This window comes from Tupaia chinensis, unplaced genomic scaffold (assembly GCF_000334495.1).
Source record: "Tupaia chinensis unplaced genomic scaffold, TupChi_1.0 Scaffold000317_1, whole genome shotgun sequence".
Classification (NCBI taxonomy): Eukaryota; Metazoa; Chordata; class Mammalia; order Scandentia; family Tupaiidae; genus Tupaia; species Tupaia belangeri.
In genome coordinates, this window is record NW_006159810.1 from 1711012 (window position 1) to 1724806 (window position 13795).

Sequence of the window (13795 nt, forward strand, 5' to 3'; positions counted from 1 at the left end):
TTATTTAATTTTATTTATTCATTCATTTATTTTAATTTGACCAGTGAGAGATGCACAGAGAGAAGAGAATGAAAGTGAGGAAGCACGCCACCAGGTCTGGGACTCAAACCATGGTTGGCCATGTGAGAATGTCCAGCACCTTAACCACCACGCCACCTGCTGGTCCCGAAGATATATATTTTTCTAAAGAATTATTTTATTTAACTTTATTCATTTATTTATTTTAATTTGACCAGAGAGGGGCAGAGTAAAAGAGAGAAAGAGAAAGTGAGAAAGTAAGCCACCAGGTCTGGGGCTTGAACAGTGGTTAGCCATGTGGGAGTCCAGTGCCCTTAACTACCACGCCACCTGCCATCAACCCTAACAAATACATATTCTTTTTTAAAAAATTTATTTATTCATTCATTTTAATTTGACTAGAGAGAGAGAGAGAGACCGAAAGAGAGGGAAAGTGAGAAAGCAAGCCACCAGATCCAGGACTCAAACCATGGTCAGCCATGTGGGAGTGTCCAGCGCTTTAACCATCACTCCACCTGCTGGTTCTCCTAACAAATATTTTAAAACTGATTTATCAACTAATACTGATGACAAAATAAAATGCTTGTCAAAAAAATGCTGCAAATATAAATAAATTTAAAGTAAAAAGGTTTAAATGAGTATAAAAGAAAAGGTCATTATTCCTAAAAAACCTAAACATACTGGAAAGATTTGATATATATTTCTGTAAACTTGGGTAAAAATTGTTAACAATTGAGAGAAAATATAAAGGTCAAGAATTTGGTGGGTTAGCCCATGGCATGATGGTTAAGGCATTAGACTCCCACATGGCTGACTGCAGTTCAAATCCCGGACCTGGTGGCTTGAAAATCATGTGAGGCAAGTATATATACATGCCCAAAATCCCAGGAGAAGGGACTGAGGTATGGCCATCCCCTATGGGGGTGATTTCTCACTTTTCTTCTCACTGTCTCTGTTTCTCAGGTGAACACATGCGCCCTATGGCTAAAAACCAAAGCCAAAACAAAACAAACAAAAAAAAGATTTTGGCACTAAGTGTCCTTTGTAAAAACCTAACTACTATCTCCACTTTTTTTTATTGGAGAGATTTTTTTTTTGCTATAGGGCACAAGTGCTCACAGTGAGACAGAGAGAGAAACAGAAAGTGAGAAACTATGCCCCAGGAGGGATGCCCACATGACCATTTCTTCTCCATTCTTCCCTCAGGATTTTGGGCATGCACCCACACATGCCTGGCATGAGTTTTGGGTGGAGGATTTGAATGGCAGTAGACTATGCCATCGGCTGGTCCTGTCTCTCCACTGTAAAGAACCTGAAACTGGGACGGAGTGTGGTGGCACGAGTGCAAAGTGCTGCTGCACAAAGGCTGAGGCCGCGTGGAAGCTGTGTGAAATATTTAAGGTATGCACTAATTACACTTACGATTCGTTCTCTGCTTTAAATGATTCTTGATTAAGCCACTGATTACAGTCCCCAGTTGTGTTACATTTGAGGGGCTCTCCTGTAATATCTTAAGAATTATTTGGGGCTGGCAAGTGGCGTGGTGGTTAAAGACGCTGGACTCCCACATGGCCGACCACAGTTCAAGTCTCGGACCTCGTGGCTTGCCCTCTCACTTCCTCTCTCTCTCTCTCTGTCTCTCTCTGATCAAACTGAAAAATAATAATGATATAATAATAAATAAAGTTAAATAAAAATAATTCTTTAAAAAAAAAGAATTACTCCCACATAGCTAACTGGGGTTTAAATCCCAGTTCTGGTGGTTTGAAAAATACACTAGCACATATGCATGCATGCCCCAAATCCTGAGAAGACGAAAAAATGGAAGAGAAGGAACTGCTGATGATTCGAGGTGGTTGGGGCAAGAGGACTTTGGGAGAGCAGAATTTTCCCCACATAAAAGTCGCACGGATCTCCATCATTGATTCTAAGCAAGAATGATGGACAGTAACCCTGTATGCCAGAAAACTAGGAAGATGAGGGCTGTTTCTTTTCTAACCTTAGGTAAATTGATAAAGAATGTGGTCTTCTCAAAGATAAGAACTTAATGAGTGAATATTTTTTCAGGATTAAAACATATGAAAAAGAGGAACTTCTTAAAACATGTGTTTTGGTGGTTTGGGGACTCTCTCAGGCACAATAATTGCCTAGGATTAATTTTGCAATGACATTTCAAAGTGTCAAATTCTCTTTAGGAAAATTTAATACCCAGAAACTTGTAAAATTTTCACTATGTGGGGTAAAAGTACTTATCACCTAATTATCATTACTATACACTCTAATAATTACAGATTTTTGAGATCCTGCTTTTATTTTAGTATCTCTTATGAGTGAGATTTCCTGTGATTTCCTGTGTCTGCTGCCTTCCGGATAATGTAAGGGCTATGCATCTCCAAGTTGTGTCCTTGGAGATATGTGACAAAAAGGAATGTGATTAACAGTTACTATTTCATCATTTCATACAGAACAAAAAAGGAAACTGCCACTGTTGTATTTCCAAGATAAAAGAAATATTGCTTCATTTTTCTCTGTTCTTTCTTGGACGTGAAATTCTAAGCCATGAATTTGCAGAAAGCAACTACAGGAAGCCCTATTTATCTTCTTACCTGGCATGCTTTTGCTATTATATCTGATGGTGTATCTTGTGAAAAGGCTGGTCTTAGAGCAGCTCCCACCTAAAGAAAAAAAAAGAATAAAGTGCTTTATTTTTAAAGATAAGTAGTGAACAGAAAGTCTCCTGTGTCTTTAAGATGAAAACATATAAAACACATCTCCCTTCCTCTTTATCACCTCTTCCTTATCTGTTTTCAGTTAAGTAAACAACCCATACCAATCTTCTTTTTCTTTCTAGGAGGTTATCATCAAATCTGTATGATCACTATATTGAATAGGCAATTAATCTTTTTCTTTGTTTTTTTTTTTTTTAAAGTAAAAAGAATTCCTCGCCAATGTTGTGTTACCCAAATGGGGGAAAAAAGTCATACTGTTTTTCTGTTTGTTTGTGTCTACATTTTTCTAATGTATTTTAACAATATTTACCTTGTGGGTGAATCTCATATAACAAGATCAACTTCTTTAAACAACTAAGCAGTACTGAAAATTCACCAAGATGCCTGAATTTTATATGACTGGTTAGGCTGGAGTTCCTGATGCAGTTACCTGTCAGGTACATGTGCATGTGTGCCCAAAAATTCTGAGAAGAGAGTACAGGAGAAAGCACTGTGGTGTGGACACACTCTCTCTGGTGAGCACACTATGGCGAATTATAAAAAAACAAAAACAAAAACACATGGTAACTAAAGACCTTAGAAATCATTTCACCTCAGAAAGAGATACTTTAAAAGGTTGTTCAAGGGAACCAGCAGTTAGCGTAATGGCTATGTCGCTGGACTCCCACATAGTCAACCGCGGTTCGTGTCCCGGACCCGGTGGCTTAAAACTCACGCCGGGTGCGTGTGCGTGCGTGCCCAAGATCCCGAGAGGAGAATGGAGGAGAAGGGATTGCGGCGTGACCATCCCCCCTGGGGGGTGATTTCTCGCTTTCTGTCTCTATGTCTCTCTCTCTTTCTGGTCAGTGCATGTGCCGTATAACAAAAACCTCTCTCCAAAAAAAAAAAAAAAAAAGGTTGTTCAAGATCCAGTAGGTAGCACGGAGGTTGAGGCACTAGATTTCACATGCCAGCTGTGTGGTACAAGCCCTAGACCTGGCAGTTCAAAAATTACATCGGGTAAGTATGTGCATGCCCCAAATCCTGACAGAAGAATGGAGGAGATGGGATTGCACTGTGGCACCCGTGGGTGTGATTTCTCACTTTTCTTCTGTTTCTCTCTGGCAAGCACACATGCCCTATAGCAGACACTGAAAACAAAAGTTACTCAAAAAATATTAACTATGTATTATTGTTATATTATTTAAAAATATGATCTTGTTTTTTTAATTTAATTTAAAATATTTTTTAAGGTTTTTGCCATGGGGTGCATGGACTTACCAGAGAGACAGAGACAGTCAGTGAGAGGAAAAGTGAGAAATCACCCCCCAGGGGATGGACATGCTGCAATTTCTTCTCCTTCATTCTCCTCCTGGGATTTTGGGCATGGACGTAGGTGTGCCTCAGAGTGAGTTTCAAGAGGCTGGGTCTGGGACTTGAACCATGGTTGACAATGTGGGAGGTCCAGTGCCTTAACCACCAGGTCACCTACTGGCCCCTGAGCTTTAGTTTTAAATATGCTGACATGTGTCACAGATCCTTAGATATATTAGTAGATTAGTATATATGAGGTGAATAACGGAATTTGATTTAGTCAACTCCTAAACTGATATTTCTTCTCTTACAATAGAGATCCATTTGGTAAAACATATCAAAAGTAGTATAGAAATGTTTCAAGAGTCCCTTGGTGTGACTGAAGTCATATGGCAAATAATCAAAATATATTAGCCACTACTGGACTCTGTATAGAGGAGGGAAAAAAATACAACAACAGAGGCCATTAGGTTGATTAACAAAACCTGAATATGACAGAGTCTCTAAAACTAATATGCCAATGTTGAAATTCTGGAAGTTGACAATTGTTCTGTGGCTATACAAGATAATCTTCTTGTCGGAAAACAAAGTGTTCAAGGCTTGTAAAAGTACATGATTTAAATAATTTATTTTTAAATGGTTTAGGAAAAAATGGTGTATACAAGTGCTGGCAAGTGTGAGTGTACAAGAGAAAGAAGAGAATCAATGTTAACGCATATGAGGCAAAATTAACACTGGCCACATATGCATAAAGAGTATATTACAGGGAACCAGCAGTTAGCTAATGGCTATGTCGCTGGACTCCCACGTAGTCGACCGTGGTTCGCGTCCCGGACCTGGTGGCTTAAAACTCACGCCGGGCGCGTGTGCGTGCGTGCCCAAGATCCCGAGAGGTGAATGGAGGAGAAGGGATTACGGCGTGACCATCCCCTCTGGGGGGTGATTTCTCACTTTCTGTCTCTATGTCTCTCTCTGTCTGGCTGGCGAGCACATGCACCCTATAGCAAAAACCTCTCCAAAAAAAAAAGAGTATATTACATAGTTTTTGTACTACTGTTATAATTTTTCTCTAAATTTAAAATTATTCCTAAAAAAAGTTTTTAAGAAAGACCATTCTCTTTTTTTTTTTTTTTTTGGAGAGATTTTCACTGTAGGGCGCGTGCGCTCGCCAAACAGACAGAGACATAGAGACAGAAAGTGAGAAATCACCCCCCAGGGGGGATGGTCATGCTGCAATCCCTTCTCCTCCATTCTCCTCTCGGGATCTTGGGCACGCATGCACACGCGCCCGGTGTGGGTTTTAAGCCACTGGGTCTGGGACATGAACCGCGGTCGACTACATGGGAGTCCAGCGACATAGCCATTACGCTAACTGCTGGTTCCCAAGACTATTCTCTTTTTGTCAGGTTGGTTATTTGGGAATAAACAAACAGCTATACAGAGGCATCCCACAGATAGTTGGGCTAGAAGCTGTAACATTCTCACCTGTACTGATGATGGGAAAAAACGGATTATACGTCACATTTTAAATTTTGTGTATGTTTGAGCACAGCTTTTAGATAAAATGGGGCATATCTGGCGTCAAGATTGTGGCAAAATCACAGTAAAATAAATGTATTCTTTCCTTGCTAACAATTTTTTTTTCCTTCAGATAAGCCACCATCGTTAGAATAAGTTCAATGCATTTACTTGAAGAACATTAATTAAAGGTCTAAATCTCAGGAGAAACCTATATCTATCTCCATTTAGGATAAAATAAATACAAACTTTTGAAAATATCTAATTCTTTCAATAAAATTTTTAACTGCTGTTGTTAAATTGAAGTTAACTTATCCTTCAGTATATAGGGGTAACGGCTTTTTATTTCTAAAAATGCTTATCATGCATTGGCATATAAAAATACGGCAGCTAATCCACAACTCTCTTCTGAATGTTTCTTTTATCTTTTAAATGGCATGCTAAATAAATTAATTCAAGACTGGAAAGCTAGACTGGCATTTCTATTCTAGCTTTACCACTGAAGTACTATCACTACTTAAAAACAGTGACATGATTTCACACAATTATTTCTTCAGTTGTCCTCTGACTGAAACTGTGTGATAGATAATGGAAGTAAAGATATATATCTTATCTGATAAACAGATACATTCCTCCAGGGAATCTTCATTTCTTTAAAGTTCCTCAAAAGATAAATCGTAATTTTTAAGTGAATAGAAAATCTCACATTAGCTTGATACTGCTCCAGAATCACATGACCTGGAAATTCTGGCTCAGGCACAGACGCGAACTTCTTGATAATGTCTTCAAGTGCCTGGAGCCCGGCCATCCGCAGCTGGTTGCTGTGATCAGTTGCAGCCATGAATGCCATGCGAATTAGGTCAGAGAGATGAAGTACCAAGAGGTCATCTAAAAATAAAAATAGAGTACAAAAAGCAAAACTTTTACAAAAATAAGTGTGACAACATAAAAATACGAAACAAAATAAATTTCTGATTAAAACACTGATGATCGGGAACCAGCAGTTAGCGTAATGGCTATGTCACTGGACTCCCACCAAGTGCCTGGAGCCCGGCCATCCGCAGCTGGTTGCTGTGATCAGTTGCAGCCATGAATGCCATGCGAATTAGGTCAGAGAGATGAAGTACCAAGAGGTCATCTAAAAATAAAAATAGAGTACAAAAAGCAAAACTTTTACAAAAATAAGTGTGACAACATAAAAATACGAAACAAAATAAATTTCTGATTAAAACACTGATGATCCACATATTTCGTGATATTTAAAAATAACAAAGTGGAGCTGGCAGGCGGGGTGATGCAAAAGGGCGCTGGACTCAGACCTGGCGTCTTGCCTTCTCATTCTCTCTCTCTTACTCTGTCCCTCTCTGGCCAAATCAAAATAAATAGAAATAACAAAGATACGGTGCAGCAGAATGCAATGTCCTATGACACTAAGGTCACAAGGGAAGGTCCTAGGTTCCTGTCCTAAGGTCTCCCATTACATGTCAGATGTGCATGAATGGACCTGTGCTCCTGGCTGGCTGAGACTGGAGATAGATCATGACATAAAAACCTTGTTGTGGGGACCAGCAGATGGTGCAGTGGTTACATCACTGGACGCCCACATGGCCAACAGCAGTTCAAGTCCTAAACCTGGTGGCTTGAAACTCACGCCAGGCGCATGTGCATGCATGCCCAAGATCTCAGAAAGAGATTGGAGAAGGGATTGCGCCATGATCATCCCCTGCTGGAGGGTGATTTCTCACTTTCCCTCTCACTGTGTCTTTCTTTCTCTGGAGAGGGCAACCGCCTTAAGGCAAAAACCTCTTAAAAAAAAAAAAAAAAACCTTTGTAGATGCCTGTCTCTTTCTCTTTCATGGAAGCAATAAATAAGTAAACTTTTAAAAAGTAACAAAGGGGGACCAGCAGAAGGTGTAGTGGTTATGTCCCTGGACTCCCACATGGCTGGACCATAGTTTGAGTCCTGATCCCAGTGGCTTCCAACTCACAACACCATGCATGCCCAAGATGCCAGGAAAAGAATGGAGGAGAAGAGCTTGCAGCATTGTGACCAACAGTTAGCATAATGGCTATGTCACTGAACTCCCATGTAGTCGACTGCGGTTAGAGTCCCAGACCTGGTGGCTTAAACTCATGCTGGGTGTGTGTCCATGTGTGCCCAAGATCCCGAGAGAAGAATGGAGAAGGGATTGCGGAGTGGCCATCCTCCCTGGGGGGGGGTGTGATTTCTCACTGTCTCTCTCTCTCTGTCCTTCTGGCAAGCGCACGCGCCCTTATAGCAAAAACCTCTCCAAAAACAAAAACAAAAACAAACAAAAAAAAAGAGATTGCAGCATAGCCAACCCCCGGGGGATGATTTCTTGCTTTCTGTCTCTCTGGTTAGTACATGGACCCTGTAGCAAAAACACCTCTTTCAAAAAAAAAGTAACAAAGACAGTCTCTCCAGAAAGCTTCCATATCAACCTTTAGGAACAGTGGTAAACCTTTACACCATATGGTAACAGATGTCCTTCCAGGATACACAATGACATCTGAAGCAAAACAGTTGATTAATGTGGCTTTCCCCAAATGAGTTTGTAATTCGTTTAGAACAGGAGTTGGCAGACTTTTTTTGTAAAGGATCAGATAGTAAATAAATATTTTTAGCTTTTCAGGCCATATCATCTCTACCAGAACTGCTCAACTCTGCATTTAAAGTTCAAAAGTAGCCACAAACAACGTGCACACAAACAACTGTGCTGTGTGTGCTCTAATAAGCCTTATGTATGAAAGCTGGCTGGAGGCTGGATTTGGACTGCATGCTGGACGCCACTAATTCCTACTTTAGAGAAATCCAGATTTGGGGGACAGCGGTGGCATGGTGGTTAAGGCACTAGAGTCCCACATAGCTGCCTGCAGTTTGAGACCTGGACCTGCTGGCTTGAAACTCATGCCAGGTCAGTGGGCATGAGAGCCCAAAATCCTGGGAGGAAAATAGAGAGAAGGAATTATAGAATGGCCATCCCCCCTGGGGGAGGGGGTGTGATTTCTCACTTTCCCTCTCTCTGTCTCTCTCAGGTGAGTACATGCACACTATGGCAAAACCTAAAACAAACAAATGAAAAAATAATTATAGTCAGGAAATTTAAATCTACAGAGAAGTAAAGACTTTTATAAGAATGGAATGTAGAAAAAGAAAATCTTTTTTCTTTTAGCCCCAGAGCAGAGGCAGTCCTGAATCTGCCCTGATAAACTTAACAAGCCAATTTCAAAAGAATGAAAATGATGCCAAGTAATTCAACTATATCCCAGAACAAAATCCAACACTATTGTAAAGGAATATGATAAATTTAGCACCAACATAATAAAATTTACAGTGTCTGGCATCTAATAAAAAATTATGAAGGATGCAAAGAAGAAAATATTGTTCTACAACAGAGAGAGTGAAGAGAAAAAAGGTCTAGAAATATGAAAGAGATGAAAGAATTAGCAGACAAAAACTTCAAAATAGCTCTTAATAAATATGTTTCTTATGTTCAAGAAGGGAAAGAAAAACATTAACATGAGAAAGAAAAACATTAACATGATAAAGGAAGAACTGAAAGATAGGGGGAAAATACAAAAAGGACTTTAGGAGACATAAATTACATAAAATAAAAAATATACTTGATAAGATTAAGAGATTAGCTACTAAAGGTCAGTAAACTTAAAAGACATAGCAACAGAGCCAGCAGGTGGTGTGGTGGATAAGGTGCTGGACTCTCACATGGTTGGCCATGGTTTGAGTCCCAGACGTGGAGGCTTACTTTCTCATTTTCTTTCTCTCTCTCTGATGAGTGCATATACCCTACAGCAAATTTTTAAAAATAAGAAGAATAATAAATAAATTAGACAATAATTGTTAGGGGGAAAAAAGACACAGCAACAGAAATTATCTAAAAAACTTATCAATCTTGGGCTGGTCCAGTGGCTTAGTGGCTAAGGGAATCAGATCCCACATAGCCAACCCAGGTTCAAGTCCTGGCCCCTGTGGCCTGAAAAAATGCACCAGGCGCATGTGAGTGTGCACTCAAAACCCCAACAGATCAGAGAACTGGAAGAGGGATCGTGGCATGACCATGCCCCACTGGAGGAGGGGAAGCACTCTCTCCTCCCTTTCTTTCTTACTCTCTGTTTCTCTCTGGCAAGTGTACATGTCCTCTGGCAATAAGAAAAAATTAAAGGGTCCCTGAGAAGGACAAGACATGAACAATGGGGGAAAAACAGTTAAGAAATACAAAGAGGTTGATTGTTCATCAGCAAGTCTTGAAAATGCCCCCCAAAGGAAAAAGTGGTTCTGGAAGAGGGTAAAGGGGAAGCAGTGTCTGGGAGTGATACTACTGACAAGAAGTCACAGGGTCCCAAAGGTGGTGGCAATGCAGTAAAGGTCAGACACATTCTACGTGAAAAACACAGCAAAATTAAGGAAGCCATGGAAAAGTTCAAGTATGGAATGAGATTCAATGAAGTGGTCACACAACAGAGTGGAGAGAAAGCCAGGCAAGGGGGTGACTTGGGTTGGATGACCAGAGGATCCATGGTGGGACCATTTCAAGAAGCAGCATTTGCCTTGCTGCTCAGTGGGATGGATAAACCTGTGTTTACAGACCCACCAGTTAAGACAACATTTGGACATCATATTACCATGGCTGAAGGGAGACAATAAAATTATATGAAAGACAAAAAAAGAAAAAGAAATACAAAGAAAGGAAGATCAATTTTAAAATTTTCACTATTCCTTAAATACTTACAGAATATACACTTAAGATCCCATGACTTTACAAATTCTCTAACTCCCTCTACTTACAGTAAATCAGCGTGGTAGGCAAAGTAATGGCATCCACAGCCCTAGAACTTGTGAATATGTTACCTTACATAGCAAAAGGGACTTTGTAGATGACCTTAAGGTTATGAACTCTGAAACCAGGAGAGGATCCTAAATCATCCAGGAGAGCCCCAATCTACTCACAAGTCCTTAAGAGTAGAGATCCCTTCCTAGCTGCAGTGAGAAAGAGATGTGATAACTGAAAAAGCAACACAGAGAGACTCAACATGGCTGGCCTTGAAGATATAAAAAGAGAGGGGATGGGATCAGCAGATGGCCTAATGGTTACATCACTGGATTCCCACGCAGTTGACCGCAGCTTGAGTCCCGGACCTGACAGTTTAAAACTCTCATTGGTGCATGTGCGTGCGTGCCCAAAATCCCAAGAGGAGAATGGAGAAGGGACGGTGGCATAGCCATACTCCCTGGGGGTGATTTCTTGCTTTCTGTCTCTCTGGTGAGTACATGAACCCTCTAGCAAAAATCTCTAAAAAAAAGGAAGAGAGCCACGTGCCAGGCAACGTGAGCAGGATATAAAAGCTACAAAAGAAAAAGCAACAAATTGCTCTTAGAGCCTCCAGAAAAGAACATGGCCCTACTGACACCTTGATTAGCCCAGTGAAATTCGGGTTTGGATTTCTAGGCTCAAGAATTGTGATCTAATAAATTTGTATTTTCTTAAACCAATGTTTGTGATCATCTGTTATAGCATCAATAGAAAACTAATACAACCAATTTCTACTTGGAAAACAGTAGCACTGCCTTCAAAACTCAGCTTTAAGCTCTTTCTCTGCTGCTGCCAGTTGGTTGGAGGTGGAGGCTCAGGTGGGTTCAAGATTTGGCTCCAGCCCTAACCCACTGCCATGGCCAAGGAAGGCATTGCTGCTGGAGGTTACTGGACATTAATGCTGCTTTACAGAGGTGCTGAGGGCTGCCCTCATCCATGATGGGCTAGCATATGGAATCCACAAGGCCACCAAAGCCTTGGACAAGTGCTAACCGAACTGTGTGCTTGCACCCAACTGTGACGAGCCTTGTATGCCAAGCTGGTGGAGGTCCTTTGTGCCAAACACCAAATCCACCTGACCAAGGTCGATGACAACAAGAAAGGAGGGGAACAGGTAGGCCTCTGTAAAACTGACAGAGGGAAAAGCCCATAAAGTGGCTGGTTGCAGCTGTGTAGTAAAGGCCTATGGCAAGGAATCTCAGGCCAAGGATGTCATCAAAGAGTACTTCAAATGCAAGAAATGAAAAAATAAAGGACCAGCAGTTAGCGTAATGGCTATGTCGCTGGACTCCCACGTAGTCGACCGTGGTTCAAGTCCCGGACCCGGTGGCTTAAACTCACACCGGGCACGTGTGCGTGCGTGCCCAGGATCCCGAGAGGAGAGTGGAGGAGAAGGGATTGCGGCGTGGCCATCCCCCCGGGGGGTGATTTCCTGCTTTCTGTCTCTCTGTCTCTCTCTGTCTGTCTGGCGAGCGCACACGCCCTATAGCAAAAACCTCTCAAAAATAAATAAATAAATAAAAAATAAAAAAATAAAAATTGGCAGGGTCAGTAGGGTAATAGTTACATTGTTGAATAGTCAACCATGGTTTGAACCCCAGACAGCAGCTTGAAACTCATGCTGGGTATATGTGCATGCATTGTCCCAAGAGGAGAATGGAGAAGGGACTGTGGCATGGCCATCCTCCCCGGGGAGTAATTTCTTGCTTCCTGTCTGTCTCTCTCTCTGTTTCTCAGGTGAGTGCACATGCCCATTAACAAAAAAATCTCTCTCTAAATAATAATAATAATAATAATAATAATAATAATAATAATTGGTTTATAAAAAAAAATTCCAGCTTCAGAATAATCTCTTCTGTAAGATCCTCCCTGGATCTTCTGGAAATATAATTTTTTTCAGTATTCTCAAAGTATTTTATCATACCACCACTAGGACATGTCATAATTATTTTGACTGGTAAATCTGTCTCTCTGTCTTCTAGACTAGAAGTTCTTCCAGTGTATAACTTATTTTAATTCTTTGTATTCCCATTGTATAGCAAAGAATAGGATTCAGTAATTATTTGCCAAATAATGACAAGAATAAGACACTGTGTTCATGCAGTATAGTGCTTTGCTGGTATCCCATATCCAGACTCACAAACTATACATGGTATACTACCGTTTACTCTGTTTTTGAATTTGTCAGAAGGTATGTGAGAAAGAGAGGGAAAGCAAGAAAGTAATCCCCCTGAGCCATTGCCATACTGCAGTCTCTTCTCCTCTATTTCTTCCTCCTTCAGGACTTTGGGCACATATGCACAAATGTTCAGCTTGTTTTTCAAGCTGCCAGGTCCAAGATTTGAACCACCGAGTCAGCCATGCAGAATCCAGCAGCCTTAACTACCGAGCCATGGCTGGCCCCCTCTGTTTTTAAAATAATTATGAGCTCTGCTGCTTGTTATATACAATAACATAACCTGATCAGCATTTTTAATTTATTTTAATATATCTAATGTGTCTTCAGGCATTTAAAAAATGACAGAGTGGGGAAGAGACAACAAAACACAGAACTCCGTTACTCTATCACCTCTTGCAGCTTCTTGTGTCTCTTCAACCGTAACACGAAGATACTGGGCTTGATGATCTCTTAATAAATGCACTACAATGTTTGATCCCGGGTACGTGTGGTATAAAATGATTACAAGGGAGAAAAGGCAATGAAGGGTATCAGTAACAAACAATATTCCCCTTTCTAAAATGACCTAACTAGCATTTCTGAAATTTGAGAGTCTGAAATCTGCCATGGAATTCATGAGTTCTGACACCTTCATGGCTAGGGTCTGCAAAGCTCACTGTATTTATGCACCTTAAAGTTTTCCCATGTCTTTTACACTGAAGTGCTAAAGTTAGGACAACGTATGAAGGAAATGTAGTTACAGCATTCATTATCCTGAGGGCAAAGACTAAGACATAGACATACTCATCCTTGGAACACCTTCAACCTATCTTCCAAATAGGGATCAGAGAGGAGGGTATACAGAAGGAACAAAAAACTAAGGTAAAAGATAGGAGAAAAATTTATATTAGAGGCACTATCTAAAGCATGCTACATAACAGTAAAATATTTGAAACTTATAAAAATGCTTTGAGAACAGGGCCAGCAAGTAGCATGGTGGTTAAAGGCATTGGATTCCCACATGGCCGATGACAGTTTGAGTCCCAGACCTGGAGGCTGGCTTTCTTGCTTTCCTTTTCTCTCTCTGTCTCTGTCTCGTCAAATTAAAAATAATAACGAATGGAAATAAATAAATAATTCTATTTAAATAAATACTTTGGGGGGACCAGCAGTTAGCGTAATGGCTGTGTCGCTGAACTCCCATGTAGCCAACACGCGGTTTGAGTCCC

At 40.7% G+C, this 13795-nt stretch overlaps 1 protein-coding gene across 2 annotated transcripts in view; it reads right to left on the reverse strand.

Annotated features, from left to right (window-relative positions):
* HEATR5B (HEAT repeat containing 5B) overlaps nucleotides 1-13795 on the reverse strand; it is a 109406-nt gene that overhangs the window by 38775 nt on the left and 56836 nt on the right. For both annotated transcript variants that reach the window (XM_014588914.2, XM_014588915.2), the window contains exons 25-27: nucleotides 6602-6696; nucleotides 6265-6351; nucleotides 2625-2693 (exon numbers count right to left, since the gene is read on the reverse strand). In XM_014588914.2, coding sequence (XP_014444400.1) covers nucleotides 2625-2693; nucleotides 6265-6351; nucleotides 6602-6696 — 251 coding nt within the window. The remainder of the gene's footprint in view (nucleotides 1-2624; nucleotides 2694-6264; nucleotides 6352-6601; nucleotides 6697-13795) is intronic.